General features: G+C 36.1%; 1 protein-coding gene and 1 long non-coding RNA gene across 2 annotated transcripts in view; both read left to right on the top strand.

The window, feature by feature from the left end:
• Positions 1-15,688, top strand: part of LOC118239492 — a 44,252-nt gene extending 28,564 nt beyond the window's left edge. Inside the window, exons 3-5 of the long non-coding RNA XR_004771816.1 lie at positions 11,735-11,783; positions 13,246-13,368; positions 14,277-15,688. This is a non-coding gene — a long non-coding RNA (uncharacterized LOC118239492). The remainder of the gene's footprint in view (positions 1-11,734; positions 11,784-13,245; positions 13,369-14,276) is intronic.
• Positions 15,689-16,294: 606 nt separating this feature from the next.
• Gnat3 (G protein subunit alpha transducin 3) overlaps positions 16,295-24,451 on the top strand; it is a 37,773-nt gene continuing 29,616 nt past the window's right edge. Inside the window, exon 1 of the mRNA XM_035451383.1 lies at positions 16,295-16,412. Within this exon, the coding sequence (XP_035307274.1) occupies positions 16,295-16,412 (118 nt within the window). The remainder of the gene's footprint in view (positions 16,413-24,451) is intronic.

The following is a 24,451-nucleotide window of genomic DNA, read 5'->3' as shown; positions in this document are numbered from 1 at the left end:
AGATTTTTAATATTTTCTTCTTTTAAATTAAATTTGCTCTTTGATATTTTAATATATGCATATATTTCATTCTGATAACTCGAAATTCCACTCCCCTTACACTTTACTCCTCCTTTTCCTTCTTGTAAGCCTTATTTTCAGATTCAAGTGGTTTGTTTTGTTTTGAGAGCCAATGAGCTAAACCAGTGGCAACTGTATGACCATGGGATTTGAAACATGCATTGGACCTTGATGGACTCATCAAGGACACACAATTGATGGTAGTAACTATCCTCAGAAACAATCAGGGACAGCTGATTCAAATGTGGCACAGTAAGACCTCTTGATCCAGAGTTAGTATTGGAAAGCCCAGTCTTGAGCAGTCCCAACATAGGCAAGAACAGCTGCAGTTGCACAGAGTTCATGACAGACAGCCATGTTATGCCCAAAAGATGGTATTTCATACCTGTTCTTCCTATCTTCCACCTCCTACATTATTTAATCACCATCATGTGTAATGGTCTTTAAGGGGGCAATACACATTTCTTGTTTATGGCTAAGCATTCGGCCTTCACTCGCTCTCAGGACCGTGAACACTCCTGTGTACCTCCATTCACTGCCTTTCATTGCAAAGAAATCCTTCTTGGATTAAGGCTGAGAATAAGCTTCATCTGTGGGTATAAATGTAAATAGTCAAAAGGTGGTTTGATGCTATGTCAAACTAGTTGTAAACACTGACAAGTTCCTACATCAGGTTTATTAGTTCCGAAGTCATCAAGCTTTTATTGGAATTTATAGTACTAGAAATGAGTTCATTCTAATCAGAAATGCCTCAGATCCAGTCAGAAAGTGGTTACTTTCTTTATGAGTGTTGTGCCACTGTTACACAGCTGGGCACATCTTATATGGCAAATTTATATTTTATTTTACAGAGTCTACAGCTTGATACGACCATTAGTACATTTATTTTCTCTCCCAGTAAGCAGCATTTGCGCCAACACTGTGGAAGCTAGACAGCAAAGAGAAAGGTGTTTCTCACTATATTACTATCCAGGTGTGTTGTGTCACAGAAATAGGGCCTATCCTCTTGCTCTTGTTGGTAGCCAAGAGGAATATAGGTAGCCTGTATTTGTTTGCTGTTGCTGTTGTTGTTGCTGCTGCTAATACTACTGTTATGGTGATAGTGGTTTTGAGAGCAATCTCAGGCCTTCCTGGCCATTACTCAGAAGTGTAAATCTCGGGCTGGAGAGATGGCTCAGAGGTTAAGAGCACTGCCTGCTCTTCCAAAGGTTCTGAGTTCAATTCCCAGCAACCACGTGTTGACTTACAACCATTTGTAATGGGATCTGGTGCCCTCTTCTGCCTCTTCTGGCCTGCAGGTATACATGCGGGCAGAACATTGTATACATAATAAATAAATCTTTAAAAAAAAGAAGTGTAAATCTCACATCCTACACCAGAATTTTAATATCTTTATTTTTTAGATGAAAAATTTCAGTAGAGTGAGTTTTATTTTACTTTCTACTATCATATATTGTTTAAAGAAATTGCGATAGCTTTAATACTCAGGAAGAATGGATCTAAATTCCAGTGCCATGTCATCCTAATGCCAGTGGAAAGACTTGGGCACAGTGTGAGCTCTAAAAAATGGGATGTTCTTGAAAGCCTACGAGCTTTTATGGAGTAGTGGATGAAGAAAGCAGAGGCAAATTCTCAAGAGGAAAATAAGATGGGTCAAATAATCACTTCACTTCTACCCCATTAGTATAATGATTTCTTTAACTGGTTAAGTTTCAGGAAAAATAAAATTAAACCAATGATTGTGTGATAGTTTCTGTTGTTCGCTTGTAGTAATCACCTTTCAAGGTCACAAAGACTAGTCTGTGTCTGCTGAAGACTCATTGCTGCCCATAATGAGAGAATGTTGCAGTTGGAATATTTGTTGAAGCTATGGCAGAGGAAAGTAAATCTGACACTTAGTTTGCATCTGAGGCAAATAGTTTGAGTCAAAATACAACACAGTCCAAATCTAAAACCTTAACTCCTAAGTCTTGCTTCCTTAAAACAATGTTCTAGTTTACATAGCAAATATTGCCTCTTTTTAAATGGATGTATTCTGATACCTGAGAGATGTATCAGATACATAAACCCATTATGATTTATAGGCAGTGAATGTATACTTAATGATTTGGGGGGGCACGACAGGCAAAGATTTCAATTTAAACAACAGCAACAACAAAGAAACTGGTGAAAATGTGGTGAAAAATGAGACCAGAAATTTATATTGGAGCCAGAGAGATAAGAACATCAAAACTTCAATATCCATATTAGCTTCAGGGGCTTAGAACAATGTATTTAAACTGAATATGGAAACTGCATAAAGAATGGAGAACACTAAGCTAGGAAAAAAAAACTGTCATTGTGATATAAACAGAGTTCATCACAGTCTGACCTAAGGGATGAAGGGCTGTTATATACTTACAAACTTCTCAGGGGTGTGTCACCCATGCCTGGATTCCCTATTTGTAGGGAAACAATGTCATCCATCTTCAGATTAAATAATAGTCTCTTTCTTGAGTACAGTCATGGCTTTCAAATCAAATCAAATTGTTTCTTGATGAAACAATCATAGAGATTTGAAAGCCCAATGATTAATTTAAACAAACAAAATGCCTTCTCATTTTCTTTCCATATTTATTTCTTTTTATGTACAATATTGCCACATAGGTTTCACTCCTCAAACTCGAAATTTGAAAATGCCTAAGTACCCATCTCATCTTAGTACCATGCTCATTATCACCAATAGTCATAATCTACAGTCAGCTGAGGTTCCGGGAGATTGAATCTTCAGAGCTGACTAGATTCAAGTCCAAGCTTGCTGACATACAGAAAACCTTGAATGAAATGCACCTGGTTTCCATCCTGTGCTCCTCTTACAATAAAGTAGACTGCATGTTTTAACAGTATTGCTCCCAGTTCTGATGAACTGTTTTTAAATTACTTTCTCATATTCAACATCATAACTTCCATCCTGTGCTTAGATGTTTCAGCTGTTAGAGTAGCGTCCAGGTGCTCTTCTAGCTTCTGACCTACCCAGCAGAGCATGAGTAGGATTTTATCCAGAAGATACTGCTTCCATATGGCCACAGTCTTACAATTCTTTTTTATTATTTAGTCCTTCCAGTCTGTGCAATTCTTTGCTTAACCTGGAATTCAAAGTGCCCCAGATTTCACTGAAATGTATATTTTCCTGTACTTGTCTCCTCTTTCTTCCATGGAAATATGTTCTCTTATGGCAACTCACTGTACAGCTTCACACACACACACATACCCCTTTCTGAGGAAATTCCTCCCTCTGTCCTCTGGTCGCACCATTTCCATCAATTGGAATGCCAGCCATTTTACAGATAACAGTTATAGTCTTTAAAAGAAATATGCATGCTCATCACTTTAAGAGAACAAAGTAAGCCAAATAATATTATAAAATTCGCATAATATTACATAACCTTAAAGAGAAGGTTATCTGCCTGATGGGTGGTCTATTACTCCCATAAGCTTCTAGTTATCTAGTGCTATGCTGCCAATGTCCTCACATTTATCCACTTGAAATTTTAAGTATACTTGAATGCTTAGCTAAAGCCAAGACTTCATTACCTTGATTTCTATGTAAAGGTCTCTCCTCTGTTCTCCTTCAGTCACAAGTGTGACTGCATGTGTACGGATGAAAGAGAGAGAGAGGAGATAGAGAAATTCATTTGATAATTACCAAAATACAAGTAACATTATATACTAGTTGCAAAAACTCATTCTATGGCTCTGCTGGGAAATCTGCAGGAGTATCACTTTATAATGCTGTGTTGCTTCAAATTAGTACATATATGAATTAGACTGAACAACTGAAGAAGTCATTCAATAGTTTACTAGAAAAAAAGATAGTTCAGCTGAGATATGATAGCGTTTCTTCACCAGAAGAATAATGGGGAGGGTGTGAAGCCATGAAAACAGATTAACCTCTTTTTTTGCTACTTGCATGAATTCTATAATGCCTTTGACCACTGATAGGAAGAAAATAGAGCTGCAATGAGTAAGAATACCTTGAAACATAGGTTTACAACAGGCTAGCAGTACCTTTATGAATGCTAAGCTTTTGTTTGTTCTGGGTAGTGTGAGGGCAATGGAATGGATGGATAGACTAAAACTCACTTGACTTAAAAGCCATAGACATTGAATTAAAATTTTTCTGATCTGAATTGTGAAGGTTGCATGTAGATTTTGCAGATAAAATTTACTCATCAAACTTGCATATAATATGTGAAAGCATTAGTTACTTGTGGATAAAATTAAATCCAAAATAAATACAATAAAATAAGAGATTTCTTCTGTTTCATTAGCCACCCTTACAGTGGCTTTCAGAGTCATGTGAAGGTGGTGAGTACTGTGCAGAAACAAAGCATCTTCATTACTCCAGAAGTCCTTATTACACAGCTGTGACCACAGTGCAAGGACCAAATGGTATTTTTTAGTGCTCCAACTTTTTATTTCAATTGTTTTGCTAATACTTATTAATGTTTTCAAATATAATCACCAAAACTTCTTTCTACACCAAGTAAAACTATACAAGGTATCCTACCAGGCATTCATTCAACTTCTTTCATCCTTCATCTCTATTTACTCTTGTAAACAATATTTATCTTATGAATATTTTCCCCCAAAATGTTTTCCATGCAATCGTTTAGATCTGTAATGCCCAATGTATTAAAGATTTGGTCCCCAGATGGAAACACCATCTCTATCTGGTAGAAATTTTTACATGCCAGGTCCTACCTGATTTTTATGAAAATAGGTTACTGGGGTATTGTTTGAAGGACAGATGGCACATAATCCGTTTCCACCCCATCTTGTTCCATGGAGCTCTGCTTCCCCATGGTTCCAATGCAACAGGCTGAAACTTATGAAACCATCAACTCAAATAAAGCTCTCCTTCTGTAGTGTGATTTGTTTTCAGATGTTTTACACAACTGAAAGCTGACTCCTACAACAACGTGAGTCTCATGAATCCTCCTAGAGGATCACTGAACTTGGGGCAGTATTGGGGAACTCCTAACATCAGTGACTACAATGTTCAACATATCTATAAAACTTAAGCTTATTAGTGGTAGTGTATATATTTGTCAGACTCATTTTCAGTTCAAATTATTTCTTAACTTAATCCAATAATTTAAATGTATAGTAGCTAAGGTTCATTCATCTTCTGATAAGAATTCCACTGTTTGGTTATAGCACAATGTAAATAATAAAAGCTGGTTCATTGAAATAAAAATTGCTATTTTTAAGCTGTCTATCTTGTGGTAGATCGCTGTACACAGTCCAGGAGGTTAATTCAGGTATTTACCTTTACTTTGTTACTGTGGTTTAAATTATTGACTCTTAAAATGGCAGATTAAATATACCAATGATACTGTCTAAATTTAGATTTTTATCAGACATTTTAACAGTACCCATTTCCAAATGCTGACTACATTCCTTGCAACTGTGTTTTCCATGAAGTGTAAATATCCTCATTTTTGCTGGTAAAATGCAAATTATATATTCTAACAATATTCTTTACACTTATTTTTTAACCTAAGAATATAAATGAAATGTAAAACATAAATCTTTTATGGTGTATGTTGGTACAATGGTGATATAACAAAATTTCAGATATTGGATAGTTAATGAAACAGAAATTAATTTTTCACTATTTTGGAGATTCAGAACTTTAAGATCATTTAGTAGTCTGACAAAAGCTGCATCCTAAAAAAGGAATAATACTGTATTCTCTGTGATGCTCAGAGAATAACAGATGGGAAGACAAGCTAACACACCGTGTTCTCTGTAAGGAGGGCCTTAATCTTATTGATAAGGGTGAGGCTCTCCCAGCCTAATCAGTCAGCACTATTGCATCAGGTGTGGACTGAAGACAAAGTCAAACTATAACATGATGTTATAATTTGCTGAGTCAATTATAATAGTGAAAATAAGATTATCAGTAAGATTCTATCATTCCAAAGTCTATAGTCTATCAATTAATGTGGATGAGAAATTATAATTCAAATGATGGAAATAAATTACAGTAATTTCTCATGGACATTTGTCATGAGGTATTGATGTACATCATTATGGAGGCTGAAAAGTTGAGTGATATGTCAGCAAGATGTACATCCAGGAAAACCAGTGCTTCTTCATAGTCTGAAATTAGAGAGCTTATGTAGATTATAGTATGAATTTAAAAGCCTGAAACTCAGGTTCACTGAGAGAAAAAAAGGATTTATTTTCAAGCTCTAGCCAAAGGCATAATGCTTTCCTCTCTTTCCCCTTTAATCTCTGTGATCTGCCATGACTAAGCCATAATACATTCAGACTTGCTCTACTACCAACAACTGCTTTGGAAAATGCCACTGGGTGGTAAGAACTGATGTCTTGAAAAGTTATGGAAAGCCCATGGTGAATCATAGCACAGAAAATAGAGAGCAAAAGCAGACGAACTATCACCGAAATACACTATCTTAGAATAACCCTTCCATGTTACTAAATTCTGGTTTAAAAAAACGAAGCATTTTTCCAAGGCATCATTATGTTGGTAGAGCCACCAATCATGAAATTAATTCTATAAGGACCCACTGAGTCACAAACTGGCTTAGTGGGAGTCTGTTGTTTAGTGGGAATATCCTATCTGGAATTTGATCAATGCATGAACAAAGGGCACTGGAGAGCTACATCTCTGATGGCTTAGTCACCAATGCTTCTCCCTTAGTTGTTGTTTATAACCAGGAAATCAATAAGTAGCAAGGCCAAGTTAAGCTCATAGCTAGGTCAGCTTGATATGTAGAAGTAAACAAAAAGTAAATTGCTATTGTCTTATTTCCCTTTTGAATGGTGGAACTAAAAGTCAACTGTGAGTCAAACTCTCTGAAAAGGGTCCTACTGTGGCAACTGCACATGATCATACATTTCATGTGAAAAGCAGAATGACCCTAGGAAAGCTAGAGTATGACATGAATGGGTAGTTGCAAATGAGTTGTCTAGATAGTCTATTTCCTGCACATGAAATGACTGTATGATCATGAACAGAGAGTTATGGAGACAGGGATAAATGAAGCTGTTGAAAATTTGAATTTCATGGCAATGCTTAGTAATGATCACCCACCATGGCGATAACTCTAAGTAACCAATCAGCAGAATCTTTTGGACAGTTGATATCAATTCAGTCTGTGTCAAGATGAATTATGGAAAGAGTAGTCATGATGTGAATAGAGACTGTGTTTGTACTTGTCAGCATGACCTTCTAGGTACACTATGGATGATATAATTACTACTTCTTCTAGACTTTCTTCTTCTGCATAACAAAAATAAATTGGCCTGCAGGCAGACCACACCATCACTGCCTATACCCACTGGACTCGGTTCCTCCAAGACCCACCCCACCTCCCGAACCCACATATCCCAGGATCCTCTCCATGGCCATGTCTCCCCCACAACATCAGAAGATCCTATAGGCAAAAGTATAACCCACACCAGGTAGTAGAACAAGCATAGGTACAACCTATACCAGTTGGAACAACAGACACCATAGATACAAGAAAAGCCCACACCAGGCAGATGATCCGGATGATATGGTGACTCAGAGCACCCAAACTTCCACAAACCTCAACTGAGACAATCATCCTGGACCTGGCCACCAGCCAATCAACAAAACCCTTGCCCATTCAGGACAAAAGAAAATAAAGAATGAGATAATAAAGGAACCAAAGACCCATCCAACAAAGGCAACACAAGATTTTACAACTGCACCTGTAATTATCCCAAACCTAGATGGGCAAGTGCCAGTGTAATTTAATATTGGGAGACTTCAATGCCTCATTATTGTCAGTGGACAAGTCAGCCAGACAGAAACTTAACAAAGAAATAAAATTGACCACACATTCCATCACAAAGCAAATATCAGCATACAAAATAATTTGTGATCAGCCATGGAGCAAAGTTAGAATTCAACAACAACACAAAGAACAGATGCCTACAAACTCAGAGAGACTGACCAACTCCCAACTGAATCACCACTAGATCAAGGAAGAAATAAAGAAAGAAATTAAAGACTTCCCAGAATTCAATCAAAGCGAGTAAAAACACCCAAACTTATGGGACACTAGGAAAGCAGTGTTAAGAGGAAACTTCATGGCACTACGTGCCCAAGTAAAGAATTTGGAGAAATCTCTAACTAGCAGCTTAACAGCATACCTGAAAGCTCTAGAACAAAAGCAGGAAACTCACCCAGGAGGAGTTGACTGCAGGAAATAATGAAACTCTAGGCTGAAATTGATAAAATAGAAACAAAGAGAATAACACAAAGAATCAATGAAACAAAGAGTTAGTTCTTTAAGAAAATCAACAAGATGACAAATCTTTATCCAAACTAAAAAATGGTAGAAAAATCCAAATTAACAAAATCAGAAATGAAAAAAGAGATATACCCACAGACACTGAAGAACCCAAAGAATCATTAGGTCATACTTCAAAAACCTATACTCTACACAATTGAAAAATGTACAAGAAATGGAAATTTTTCTTGATACACATCACATACCAATATTGAATCAAACTTAAAGAAAAATCTATATTATCATCTTATTAAATGCTGGAAAAGCCGTTGACAAAATCCAATACCCATTCATGATAAAGGTCTCAGAAGGATCAGAGATACAAGGAGCATCCCTAAACATAATAAAAGCAATTTACAGGAAGCTGACTGCCAACATCAAAATAAATAGAAAGAAAATCAAAGCAACTCCACTAAAATCAAAAACAAGACAAGGTTTCCACTATCTCCTTACCTATTCAATATAGTACTGTAAGTAATACAATAAAAGGGGACCAAGAAGATACAATTTGCAAAGGAAGAAGTTAAAATTTTTCTGTTTGCAAATCATATGACAGCATACATAAGTGACCACAAAATTTCTACTGGGGAACTCCTATAGCTGATAAACACCTTCAGTAATGTGGCAGGATACAAGATTAATGCAAAAGTAAAAAAAAAAAAAATCAATGGCCCTCTTACATACAAATGATAAATGGGGAGTAGATAAAGTCAGAGAAACAACACTCTTTATAATAGCAACAAATAACATAAAATATCTTAGGGTAACTCTATCCAAACAAGTGAAAAACCTGTATGACAAGAACATTAAGTCTTTAAAGAAAGAAATTGAAAAAGATATCAGAAAATGGGAAGATCTCCCATGCTGTTGGATAAGTAGGATCAATATAGTAAAAATGGCAATCTTACCAAAGCAATCTACAGATTCAATGCAATCCCCATCAAAATCTAAACATAATTCTCCACAGTCCTCAAAAGAATAATACTCAACTTGATATGGAAAAACAAAAAGCTCATTATAGCTAAAATAAATCTGTACAATAAAGGAACTTCTGGAGGTATCACCATCCCTGATGTCAAGATCTACTAAAGAGCTGTAGTAATATAAACAGCATGGTTTTGGCATTAAGAACAGAAATGTGGATCAGTGGCGTTGAATTGAAGACACTGACATAAATCCACACACCTATAAACAACTGATTTTTGACAAATAAGCCAAAATTATACAATGGAATAAAAGAAAGCACTTTCAGCACATGGTGCTGGCATTACTAGATATTGACATGCAGAAGATTGCAGATAGATTCATATCTATTGCCCTGCACAAAACTGAATTTCAAGTGGGTCAAAGACCTCAACATAAATCCAGCCACACTGTACCTAAAAGAAGAATAAGTAGAAGTAGCCTTGAACTCATTGGCAAAGCAGACCATTTCCTTAATATAACACCAGTGGCACAGACACTGAGAGTGACAATTAATTAAATGGGACCTCCTGAAGCTGAGAAGGTTCTGGAAGGCAAAGGACACAGTAAGTAGGACAAAACAGCAGTTACAGAGTGGGAAACTATTTTCACCAACACCATATCTGATAGAAGGCTTATCTCCAAAATATATAAAGAGCTCAAGAAACCAGATATCAAAATACCAAGTAAGACAATTTAAAAAATGAGATAGATCAAAACAAAATTCTCAGGAGAAGAATCTAAAACTGTGAAATACACTTAAAAATTGTTCATCATCCTTAGTTTTCAGGGAAATGCAAATCAAAATTACTCTGAGATTTCATCGTACACCAGTCAGAATGGCTAAGATCAAAAACACGAATGACAGTTTATGTTGGAGAGGATACAGAGTAAGGGAAACACTTCCCATTGCCAGTGGAAATGCAAACTTGCAAAGTCACTTTTCAAATCAGCATGGTGGTTTCTCAGAAAGCTGGGAATCATTCTACTTCAGGACCCAGATATACCAACTTTGGGCATATACCCAAAGGATGCTCAATCACACCACAAGGACCCTTGCTCAACTATGTTCGTAGCAGCCTTATTCATAATTGCAAGAATGTGGAAACAACCTAGATGCCCTCAACTGAAGAATGGATAAGGAAAATGTACATTTATACAATGGAGCAACTACTCAGCTGTAAATAACAATGGCCTCATGTATTTTGCAGGCAAGTGGTTGGAACATAAAAAAAAAAAATCATTCTAAAGGAGGTAACCTAGACCCATAAAGACAAACATGTTATGTCCTTACTCAAAAGGGATATTAGGAGTATACAATCCACAGCCCCATAGAGGATAGAGAACAAGGAGGGCTTAAAGAGGAATTTGTGAATTTCCCTGAGAAGTAGAAATAGAAGAAATATCTTGGGTAAACCAGGGGTGGATATGGGGAGAATGGGACCATAAGGGCAGACAGGGTGCAAGAGGCAGTTTGGGGACACAATGGAGTGGAAGAGTGAAAAGGATGTCTTGAGGGGGGAGGCAATTTCTGGGTTGGGGAGAAACCTGCTATCAGGGAAACTCCCAAGATTCCACAAGCAAGACCTCAGCTAAGACTCTTAGCAATAGTGGAGAGGGTGCCTGAACAGGCCATCTACTGTAACAAAATTGGTGACTACTCTAATTGTCATCAGAGAGCCATTATCCAATAACTGATGGAAGCAGATGCAGAGATCCATAACCAAACCCTGGGCTGGGCTCGTGAAGGAAGGGAGGAGGGTTTGTTTGAGTCAGGGGACAAGGTCTTGGTAGGTGAACCCGCAGGGACCGCTGACCTGATCAAGTGAGAGCTCATGGACTCTGGACTTAAGGAGCCTGCATAGGACTGACCTAAGCTCTCTGCATGTGTGTGACAGTTGGGGAGTTTGGTTTGTCTATGAGGCTTCTAACAGTGAGATCATACTTGCCACTGATGAATTTAGCTGGCTTTTGAGAACCTGTTCCTCACGTTGGATTATTTTGCCAAGCCTTGAGGCAAGAGGAGGAGCTTGGTCCTGCCTCATCTTGATGTGCTTTGCTTTATTTAAGCCCATGGGAGGCTTGGCTCTTTCTGAATGGAGACAGAGGAGGAGTGGATGGGGGTGGTGTAGATGGGAGATATGAGGGAGAACAGGAGGAGAGGTGGGAGGGAAAACTGTGGTCAATATGCAAAATAAATGAAAAAATAATTTAAAAATTTTAAAAAGAAAATAAATTGATCCCTTCTACAATGTATTCTGTTTAAGAGATCAATCAGCTATCCCTTAGCAGAGTGATTGCACTGAATTATCTCTAACTTGGAAAGAACAGCTTAACTTTGAAACATACAGTATGAATTTATGGTTTTATTTCTCCAGGTTCCCTTTGTCAAAAGACTAGCAGAGAAGAAAAGTAATCAGCAGAAGGGTAAGAATGAATGGCCCTGGTCACCAGCAGGCATGACCACAGTAATGAAGTGAAATAAGGCAGTGATACCTTGGTGCCCAGATGATCTGCCATGGGCACTGGAGCTTCCTGCTCAATTTTACTAGTAAATAGCAGAGGCCCAAAAAGCAGTGCAGTGATCAGGTGTGAGTACTCTCAATGATAAAAGTCGTCATCATCTCAGCAGATAAAATAAACTAGCATATATATTTTAGTGATGTATGACTCTCCTTCTCCATGTGTTAACCCATTTTTTTGCAGTAAAATTCCCAAATCTCTTTAAAAGCATTGTTCCCATTTCGAAAGTCCCGCAAACCTCTTCACCCCTAGAAAATGTGAGAGAAGTAATGACCTAGTGCTGTCCCAGAGAAAGGAAACCTAGAATGAACAGGAGAATTGGGATATGATGAATAATGGCTGTTGTTTTGAGGCCAGCATGGTAGCATAGACGAGCTTGTTTCACTAATTTACTTTGTGTAAGTTTCCCAAGGAATGAGAGTAACCAGAATCATGGGACAAGCGCAAATGTACTGATTACACTAAACCCAGTTACTAGTCATTGGTATAGGAGATGGGGGAGTTGTAATGCAACTCCAGGTTCATTGTCTATACTCTCCCATAAGGAAGAAATTATTTCTCTGACTGACATATCCTTGTACTTACCTACTTCTTGTCCAGAAATGGGCCTCACCCATAAGACCTTCCTCATTCATAATAATACTGTCTCCCCACAGTAACACATATTTCAATGTCTGGTTCTTGAAAAAGGTAAATGATCCAGTTTTTCTGCCTCATTTATACCTAAGCCCAAAGGATTCTTTCCACTGCAGATCTAGGGATGGCCTGGTTTTCTGTTGCAACTACAGTGCAACACAGCTTCTTCCACTACCAGTATCTTTTCATTCATTTACATTGATCCTTCCAAATGACATATTATAATTCAGTTATTGCAGGCATTTTTGTCATATTACAGTGAACTGAAAACTGCAAGTATAGCTTGGTGATGTAACATTTGTCTTGTTATGAATTGAGTCTTTTGACTCAACCCCCAAGGCAGAAGCAAAGAAAAAGAAAGTTGTAGCTCCTTGGTGTTGTTGTCCCACTACCCAGGAGGCCAAGCCTGGTAATATATCAAAGCTCCATGGAGAGTATATACTGATCTACTTTCTTCATTAAAATATGAACACTATGGGAATGAACCAGCTTGAAAGCACAAAGGCATCCTTCTTGAGAGAAAAGGATCATGAGTAAAAACTAGTAATGCATGCAGAGCAAGGCAAGAGATTCAAAAGGTCCAGAAAATAGAGGTATGTTCTGAGAAGTATTGAGAAATATTCTTTGGTATTGGGTGGAATTGACAAAAAAATGTAGATGAAGAACTCAGTAGTATACAGAGGGTCATTTGTTGTTGCTCTTTCCCAATAAAAGGAATTATCAATCCTAGGTATGTGAGAATTTAGCCTGGTATTATCAAACAGACTGGACGGAGATAGAGAAGAGTCTAAAATTGGGAAACTTAATAAGAAGCTGCTGTAATAGTCAAAATTGAAAACACTCAGGAGAACAGGTAAGGTAACTAGTGATATAAAATGTTTAGTAAGAAAGTTACAATAAAATTTGAGGTAGGAAAAAAAAAACCAAATCCAGAAAACAACTATTATATATATATATATGTATATACACACTTAGTTATGATTCATTATAATTATATCTTTATCCATAAAGAGTATGTAGAATAAATATGGAAACCAATTTCATCACACACATAATTGTATTACTTATTACAACACAGAGCTACTTAATATCAGCAATGTCATCTCACTGTAATGTCTGGGGTGTTGACTTGAAGAAGCAAGTTTTGACATGCTGTCTCAAGATCAAAAGGTTCCTTTCTGGAAGTCCCGAGGGCTTGAGCTATCTAGAGGAAATTCCCTGCTAAGAATTCCCTGAAGTGCACATCTGAGTACCATTAGCGAAGGAAGAGTGGTTTGTCTGAAATTCCATGGGGATATATGAGTAGAACAGTCATTGCTAAGGCAGCGGGGACTCAAAAGGTCCACACTTGAAGTCAACACCATTCATGAGATAAGAAAATAAAGAATATTGTACATGATACCTTGTTTAGATAATGTCTAGTAGGAACTGATCCACAAAAGCCGGGGTCATGTGACAACTCCAAAGAGAGCCCAGTTGGTGACTATAAAAACTCAGGTCAAGAAAAGTGACAAGAAAGACACTCCCAAAAGAGAGTTTGAAATTCTGACATAAAAAGTAGGTCACCATGGGCTATATATTTAACAAAAATGTAAAATAATTACAAATAAGATCATAATATCCCCATCAGGAGATTATGGAGAGAAGTGAGCCACAAACAGCCTGAGTGTAATAATTTGTACTGCTCAGACTTAGGATAATTCTGCCAGTTAAAGAAGTGACTCTTTACTCATTCAGGCTCAATTTCATTTTCTTTTTTAGAAAGTGCCAAAAGGAGAATACCATCTTACATTCTGAGGCTATAATTCCTAAAAGGCCACGTTCAAGGATTATGCTGAATGATCACACCCTTCAACAAAGTATTTCACATTGTGTATGTGTATGTGTGTGCATTACAATTTCTCACTATTAGTGGCCAGTATATACAGCTAACATGTTGGCCTTTTGTGATAATTCTGTGTTTCTTGCTTTCAAGAACAAACAAAATTTGTGGTTCTAACATCTCAAAGAGATAGTCATCTTTAGTAAGTAATCTGCTGAGGAAGATTTAGAAAACACAGAACTCTAGAAACCACAGCATATCCCTGCACAAAACGTAGGGGCTTATTATTACTTGAGTGAAAGTGATATATTAACATGCCAATCCTTTGCTAGTATGAAACATATAGGAACCCTGAATATTTGGATACAGTACATATCCATCCTATGAAACATGAATAGGCAAAAAAAAGTGGTTTAATGTGCTAAAGCTTTCATTCTGAGTTGGGAGCCTGTCTCCAGGCTGATCATAAATAATGTAGCAGAGCCCATCTTCTTCCTTTGGAACTAGCTCTTTGCATAGTAAAAGCAATGGCACATGATTTGCACAAATCTTTGCATATGTACCTTGCTGAATCTTTACAGTATCATTACATGTCTTTGGAGGAATAAAATCCAGGATGTTTTGACTATGCTCATGTATCTTCAGCTCAACATATTTAATGTGCAAAGGTAAACAAAGCAGGAATGAGTACTTAGTCTGCTGGCCTATTTCCTTGTTGTATGAATATTCAAAAACCCACCTGTTCAAACATTACACATGATCCCTGAAGAATAGCAGAAACAGTTTGATCAACTAGTTATATTCCAGCATTTTATAATTAAATACACCCTGACACCCCACAAAATGCAATGTAAGACACCCTTGCTGTTACAAGCAAACATATGTGTTTATAAAAATATTTTTGACAGTCTACTAAAAGTTTTTTTTGATTCAGATAAATGAATAAAAATGGTGTAAAAATCATTTCTTCCCTTGAACCAGTGAATTTTCAAGAATTTTATGGTGTTAGTGGGGCAGCTAAAAGATATGGAATATATTTAGATATATCAGTATTTTGATTATCAGAATTGAAACTTTCCAAGAACATTGGTCTTTATTCCCTGGGTACCAAATCAGTCAAAGTTCCCCGAGCACAGCAGCTGTTGCTTAATAGTCCCAAAGAGTTAAGTGAAGCCCACATTGAACACAGATGAGTGTCTCTACGAAGTGGGCCTTCAATTAGCATTGATGGATTGACTTTCTCATAGGCAGTAAAAGCTCAATTTACAGAGAGGAATCCTATGAGATTAAAAATCCATGTTAAGATACAGGGCCTAGAATTTTAAATTTGTAGCTATAAAATATGTATAAATATGAGAAATATATCCTTTGTTTCTATTTTCAAAAATGTCTTCTAATTTATTGTCATTAAGAGATTATCAATATTTGTGTCAATCTAGGAATAGAAAACATGGAATTTGAATAGCATCAAACATATTCTTCCTGAGGTATAGGAGTAATTTTGAAGAATCTGAAAAACAAAACTCTGAAGATAAGACAAAACTGTTGGTTAACAATAAATACAATACCAATAATAAATATTTCCTATTGTTGAAAAACGTTTCATTTGAATTGACTAATACAGACCATCTTGAATATCAGCATTTTGAATGCTTTCCATGTGTTTTGTGCTAGACTTTAAGGCAGGTAAGCATGGTTTTGAAGATGGGCCAGATGTGACCATTTAATTTGAAAGCATAATGAGTTTCCTCTTCAGCTTTCATTGGAGTTGCATGGCTTTCCCTCTTGATCAGGTGACCGATAGAAAAGATCCCCTTAGTTCAAAGCAGAATCGAGAGTGTAGGGACTAGCCTGCTGCTCCAGAAACACTGCTCCTAGGTCCTATATCCAAACCACTGCTGTTCTCTGTGTTTGGAAAGTGTGAGCAAATCAACTGAACAGCATCTCACATCAAAAGATGGGAAGTGGAATTAGTTCAGAGAGTAAGGAGTCAGCCAAGAGGTCAAAAGAACTGGAGAAAAAGCTTCAGGAAGATGCTGAGCGAGATGCGAGAACTGTCAAGCTACTGCTCCTTGGTAATATGTTTCTCTTTTGCTTTTCAGGATCTGTTTTTTTTTTCTCTCATTTATGGCAAATTCACTTTTCTCCAATTTTAATTTTAAGTGTATTCCCATTGGAGAATTTAGAATAATATATGTTTGGAATTCTAAGTGAACTGATTTTTATGTGTACTCTAAATATATTTCATAATTTGTTTTATGTTTCATACTTATTACATTACAATAATGACAAGATACTTAAAATTGTATCAACAATATTACTGCTGGATAAATAGTGCCTTTTGTGTTGTAGAACATTTAAAAATATGACATACATTTCCAATAGAACACTTATATATTCATTTACTCATGCCACAAATTATGTGGCTACTTTTCATTACTTCAAAACAAAGAACAAAATTTTTTGACAATTCTAGCTTCAATAGCTGCTCAAATAACTAAATTAATTAAGATTATCTGTGTGCTACATATTTTAACAAACTACTTAATATACAGTGATCACTTGCATAAAACAACAGAAATTGTAACCCTTGTGGAAGGTAAGTGGGAAGAAGTTGGACACAGTAATATTTCAGTTCAGCAACATGTGAGATTTAAGGGAAATTTAACAATGGACTTCTGGAGAAGAAGCAGAAAAGCTATAATTTAAGATATTAAAACCTGTGGTATTTTAGCAAAAATTTACAGCAATATGTATCAGGTAAATATATTCTATAATCCAGGGGTGACTCAGTTAGAGGCATTCGGTGGACTTCGTCTTCCATTTTGCATTTTTATGTTTTCAGTTTCTCCACATTCAGGCTATTGGCCAGCTAATTAGTCAGTTATCTTTGCTTTTGAAACATTGACCTTGTGTTACAATATTGTATATATGATTCCCAAAACTAATAAAAACCCAAATCAACACAGGAACAAATCAAAATAAGAGCTTTGACTTACTGACAGCTATGTATTTACCCTGGAGCTAATTAATGCAATAGTAATTCATTATTTCAGGATTGTGAGCCCTTATTTATTATTACCACCTATCTGATCAGAATAGCACATGAATCTTACAATCACAGTGATATTTTAATTAAATACTGTGGCTTGGTACCTTTAGGTAATTTGAACATCATCAGATATTTTCTTTTTTTATTTTCATTTTCCTTTATTCTGTGCAAGATATTCTAAGACAGGAACATCACTCATTTGCATATCTCTCATCTGTATTTTACATCTTGTTATTTATATAAAGGTACTATTAACACACAGCTCTAACTCCTTACAATATATTTGTCAAGCAACGAGGTGACAATGCATCATAACACAGGACAGAGGGGCTCCTGTAAGAAACCACAGCAGCATATTTGGTGAATGGTTATGCATAGAACTGGCATGGAAGTTAATGCTAGACCATCCTCAGCAGGCAGCATGTGCTCCGACAAATGGAGATTGCAGCTTCTACTAATACAGGGTAAAAATGTAACTTGTTAGAAGTTTCTAACTCAGGGACACACTCTCTAACTTGAACAGCAGACAATACAAGGTACTTTGATTCTAGATCCTACAACCCAATGCCATTTGACAGTTGCCTGAGCTTTTCCAAGCTCAGATGACTGCTCATTAGCTTTATGAAGTCAACTTCAAATATAAAAGCACTTAGCTTACCAGTCAAGAACTGCAGTTACACTGGTTACCAGTCACAGTCAGACACCAACTTAGGAAAACTGACTTTAAAGAAGATTGCACTGTGGACTCAGAATAACTTCAAGCATCATTCCTCTTAACATGAAACATGTACTGCTTTCCATCATGTTCTAGATGTCAGCACATACATATTCTAAACTTTTAGAAAAATACCATTTTGAAAAGGTCAAACAAAGTTTAGATTTGAAAAAATCTAAACAAAAGGCCAAGATGTCTACTTCCACTGTGAAAAGCCATTGAGTTCAAAAGCTATCTTCGGGTGTGTGTTTAATGCCTCAGCTAACTTTTATACAAATCTTTAGTGTTTTGGCATCTAAATCTGAACCATGCCACTACATGGGCATTGTGCAAACACACATAGATACACACACGCACGCACGCACGCACGCACGCACGCACTCCTTCAGGGGCAAACCACAGATTTGGGAAGGGCTGGCTGTGAAGGAACTGTAACAATCTACCTGAGTCCTCAAGTTTCTAATCCATCCTCAAAGAGATGATGTTATCAGGCAAGACTCTAGTAGTTGTATGTTGTGTCTTTAAACTTTGAAGTTAGGCCACACCCCTTGCACTGAGAACCTGAGAATGCAGGTGTGACAGTTAAGCTACAAAAGCACTTCACCACGAGGGACAATGGTTTCTCTTCTCTCTTGGTGGGATAAAGGAGATCCCTGAAAGCAGTTTTACACAAAGCACTATGCCTTAGACTCTTCATACTGGCATCCAAAATTTCTTCACTTTTTTAAAGTTAAAAGACGCAAGTATGAGCTGTTATACCATACAGTATTATTTCTCCAGTCAACCAGTTTTTGTTAAGGTTTTATAAGATATGCTAGAAACAGAAACACCAATAAATAATTTTTATATATATATATATATATATATATATAGAGAGAGAGAGAGAGACAGAGAGACAGAGAGAGAGAGACAGAGAGAGAGAGAGAGAGACAGAGAGAGACAGAGAGAGAGAGAAAGATTAGTTTGGGCCTGGATATAGATTGGATGGGTGAGGGGTGATGACATTAGCCACCATTCTTTAATATTGACACAACAGAGAGCTCACCTGCAGCTTAAAGCTTTTCCTATTGTTATATAAACCTTAGATACCCATCGCATAAGCAAAAAAAAAAAAAAAAAAAAAAAAAAAAAAAAAGCTCAAAACATTAGATTATAAAAAAAAAAAAACTAATGTAAACAACCTCTGGATACCAAGATGCCTTGGGGCATCTTGAACCATTTAGTGATATTTAGTTAGTATAAGAATTATTAAAAACATAGAAACAATGTCACTCCTCTTTAAGCTTTCTGGTCATAGTATGCCCTATGAAAAACAGAACAGATGCCCACTCTCAGCTGTTGGGCATCTTCCCCAGAAAATGTATACATGAAGGTTTTCCTCTAAGCTTTCCTTCCTGTGTACACAAAAGGCTAGGATGTCTACAAACAGTTCTTAAGGAACTCAACTTGGGGCATTGCCAGTAGACAATTAAAATAAAACCTGCCAGTATGAAGAATGAGGTACCAAACAAGATTAAACACAGCCATGAAGGACAGGAACCAGGAAAGGAACTTGGCTTTGCAGTTCATTTCTGTCTAGAGCAGACAACACTAGAAGGTTCATTAGTCCATCTCTCTTTAGTAAACAGTCCAAAGTTCAGATATTTTCAAAATAAGTATAAAATTGGAAATTGGAACATTCTAGCCAAAGATCATCAAAAGGAAAAAGATGGGAGACTGTAATTTCTCCTAGGTGGGACCTATGTATACAGTTTGCCTGATAAAAAATTTTATGGAATTTGGGTGTTTATTTTTGATATATTATCAGAAAAGCTTCTAAGACAAAATAACAGACAATAGAATTTTATCTGACCCCATGTACTTTCTAATGTGATAGACTGAAAAACCAGAGAATTTTCATGTAACATTAATATGAATATATTTACATTAAATATCACAATCAAAACAGATTATTCAACTCTGTATCAGAACACAGTCCTAAATTTGGGAAAGTGTTAACACCACAAAGAAAAGAAAATGGGAACCAGAATACAGGGGAAATAGTCTAAACTTTAAAAGTTAAGGTAACAACAAAAATGTGTGAACTGTCAGTAGATATTAAGTCTATGAAGTGCAAAATGAATGAAAAGGACTGTGTAACAATCAAATACATCTGAAATTTCTGTTTCATTAGAGAACCTTGGCATTAAGATAAAATTTTTATGCATGTGAATAATCTTTTTATATATAATTTTCTTATTTGAATTAGAAATAAGATTGTTTCACATGTCAATCCTCTCCCTCCCCTCCTCCCCTGCCCCCCACTAATGCCCTACCTATTCAATACCATTTCTGCTCCACAGGGAGAGTGAGGCCTTCCATGGTGGAGGGTGTCTTCAGAGTCTGTCATATCCTTTGATATAGGGCCTAGGCCCACCCCTGTGTGTCTAGGCTGAGGCAGTATCCCTCTATGTGAAATGGGATCCCAAAGTCCATTCCTACGCTAGGGAAAATACTGATCTACTACATAGATTTATGAGGCTTCCTCACTGACACCCACATTTCATGCTGGTTTCCCAGTGAACAGTCTGGGGACCAAGAGCTCCCTCTTGTTCATGTCAGCATGCAAATAATCTTAGACTTGATAGAAAATGCCTTATTACAAGATGCTCTTATTCATGGGAAAAGTGTGTAATTGTTTCAAAATTTTCAGCAAAACAAAACAAGTAAAAATGCTTACACATGTATGCATAGGAATATAAATGTCCATTAATGACAGGGAATGTGAAAATGACAGCATTAATAACTGATAAAGACAAACAATGTAAATACAACATTCTGAAGTAATACATTCTCAAACTTCTATCTTCTTAATATAGAAACAAAATGTTTGTGGGAAATAAGCATGTATTGTTCTACTTATTTTTGGCAAAATAAAAAGGTACTTTCAGATATGTTTATATTGCTTTTAAGCTAAAATCTACCAAATAACTCATGGGAAGATCATTTCAACATTACATTAACATTTATAGGAAAGTTTTGTCAGTTCATTGAAAAGATTTGATAGAGACAATGAAAGCATTGTCATGTTTGTAGAAGATAAAATTATTGGCAGACTAGTGATAGTAATATATTAATTACAAACTAAAGTGGGGAGAGGGGAATTATATATAAGTTTACTTCCAAAAATTGTGGCTAAATACTGTCAGGACATTCAATGACATTTACCACATGTTAATAGAAAAGAGTCATCATTATATTCGGGTAGGCAAACATAAATCAAATTATTCATCTGCTCCCATCAAAAGCAAATTAGGAAGCGAAGTGAATTCCCTTACATAGATAGTCTACAGAAATCTATTTATCATACTTAATGGTGAACCTTTATTAGTATCGTTGTTTATAGACCATGAACCAGGACTAATGATGATTAGTGGGCTTCTTATCCACAGAGTAGCCTCTGACATTTTCTTGCCCTTGACTTTTCTCTTGACAAATTTCCAGGCAGCTACCAGGAATTTGGATAAAGACATGTACACATGAATTTCAGTCCAATGGATTTAGTTGGGAATACATACTGATGGAACAAATCAAGAATGTTATGTTAATTTGCAGACAATAAACAAGAGCTAAATGCTTATTTTTATGAATTAAAACAAACAGAAGTTTGAGAAAATAGTACTTCAGAAGCCAGTTTCAAATAAGCAAAGTGGCATGAAATAGATGTCCTTACTACAGTTCAAAAAAAAATCTATTACTTGTGAATGACTTTATGTGGATAAATACAGAAAACTCTTAACAACTGTGGGATAAATATATGGAAGAAATACTGCAAAACAGCAAGGTAAAAATATAAAAGAAAACTAAGCATGGTCTGTATTTTTGAAAACCATCCAATTTAAAAAAGGCGTTGCTGAATTTGCTTCCTTATGGTGACGTACCTGAATGAGTGCTCATAAACATTGTAGTTACATCAGATACTGCATAACCTTGGTACTGGCTGGGAGTGGTCAGAGTGTAGGAAGTCTAACAATCATGTTCCATAAGAAAGTATTAAAACAATGGAAGGGCTTGAGAGATGACTGATGTTCATGGGTGCTTACTGCTCTTCCAGAGGACCTGAGTTCAGTCCCCAGCACCCACATCTGGTGGTTCACAGTTGCCTATAACTTCAACTGAAGGGAATTTGATGATCTCTTCTGAAATCCCGGGGAATTTACCCTTGTGTGTATATTTCCATAGATACAAATAAGCAAGTTCTTTAAGAATAATGAAATTTAAAACCATAAATAAAACAATGGAAGATACTGTTTTTGGAGGACTTCTAGTAGTTGCTAACATATTCTCAAGTCATTTGCATCTTCAATTCAATCTCCTGAAGCCTTAAAATGTACACGCTAGCAACCAGATTTATAAACAAGGAAACTGACAATCACAGAGATACAGTTTAATCATACTGCCTACCAAAATCAGAAATGTCTGGAAGCTAAATTAAATGACATAAATAAACAAAATGTATTTCTTTAACTCCAAAGCACATGTGCACAGTTCCTCTTTCTTTTCTCTTACGTTTTTCTTTCTCTCTTTTTTTTCATATTTGAATCCAACCTATTGAATAGTTCTCATGTAGAAGAGGTAGAAGTTTTTAATTTTACTCATGAAGAGAACTATTGAGTGGAACAAGCGATTCCTTAAAAAGACAAAATAAGATGAGGAGCTGACACTTTAGTACAAATAATATCTATGAAAGCATAGCTTTCACTTTAGCTTAAAACAGTTAAAAGGTCTTGAAAGCATTTAAATATTTCACTGCTAATGCATAACTGGAAACATTGTAATATGGCACAGCATTAGGAGGAGAACTGAGGGCTTGTTCAGAGATTTATGAGTATGTTCATCTCTACACTTCTCATTTCTCTCATGTATCGACCATTATCTCCAAGTCTGGCTCATTCTAATTGTTTTCTGCTGAAGAATTATATAATTTTAATGACGAGAAAATCCTCGTATATATGAATGCATGTCAAGTCATTTAATCTCCTCTTGCCTGATTGCTCAAATCAAGCCCATAGCTGTGGATATTGTACAGATTTAAAATTATTTTCCTTATTTCTGCATGACAATAGTTTTATTTATTTATATTGTATTACTTACAATAATTTGTGCATATTAAAATGTAAATTAAGAATAAATTTTATGTATCTTGTGAAAATTCCTTTGGTACTCTTTAACCCAGAAACTAATGTTAGTCATGACCACAATTTAGACGGAAGGAGCTATTTTAGGATGTACTCGGCATATGCAAACATGCTGTCATGTGTATATTTAGGCCTGTAACATGACCTAATCTTACAAGAATGGAATGGTGATTATGAACTAAGAGCTAAAATTATTTGAGAATGGGAAGGAACAGTTTATTTCTGGGGAACTTTGAGATGGAGTTTTAAATGAATATTTTTTTGTATGCCTTGTTTTTTTTCTGTGGGAATTATTCGAGTATTCCAGCTAACCGTATAGAACATTCTCTTAAAACACTAAACTCATTACACAGAGCAAAGAAAATATTTGTAAATTTAAATATCTTTAAAAGCTACTTTATCTGCTATTTTTAAATAACTAATAACTCTGCCTACAGTGGGCATATCATCAGTTGCCTGGTAAGTTACAAAGAATTGTTGTATACTTAACTTTGCCCCAATGTATAACACAGTTTTGAGTATTCTGTAACAGAGAAATAAAATGGAAAATGTCTCTGATGTTTTACTATGACCAATAGTGGTTACTAAATGCTCTCATATTTCTTCGTGATTCATGACACATATACTCATATAATTCTGGAATCTTAGTTTTGTGTGTATTGTGATGGAGATAAAACACATGGCCTCATACATACTACACATATACTCTACCTACAAGCTGTATCCTGTTCCAAAATTCATAAAAGTTTTTCTTGTTTTCTTAAGGTTGATATTTTGTTTAATTGAAAATACTCCATGAATAATTTTTACTTTGGTTCAGTAAACACAGACAATATATAATTGCCTTAAAGTTTTAATTAGTACTCAAAAATGAAACCTTCTTTGCTCTGTTTCAAAAATTCTCCAGTTGTTTCCCCAGCAGCATCACTTTCATTGAACAAAATACAGTACTAAGTAAACATGTATTGGGTAGGGCTGAAGCCCCTGCTAAAATCATTGATTTCCCCCTCATTGTACCACAGCTGGAATTTTTCAACCCAGTAAAACCTAATAAATGTATTTGATGCAGTGGAGTGAGACCCCATGAAGCTGTCACTTGTGCCTGGTGACACTTGATTCCAATATCCACTTCTGCTGCCTGTGGTTACAGGTCCAGGGCTGGATTACAGT

This window comes from Cricetulus griseus, assembly GCF_003668045.3.
Source record: "Cricetulus griseus strain 17A/GY chromosome 1 unlocalized genomic scaffold, alternate assembly CriGri-PICRH-1.0 chr1_0, whole genome shotgun sequence".
NCBI lineage: Eukaryota > Metazoa > Chordata > Mammalia > Rodentia > Cricetidae > Cricetulus > Cricetulus griseus.
This window is presented reverse-complemented; position numbering and strand designations above follow the sequence as displayed.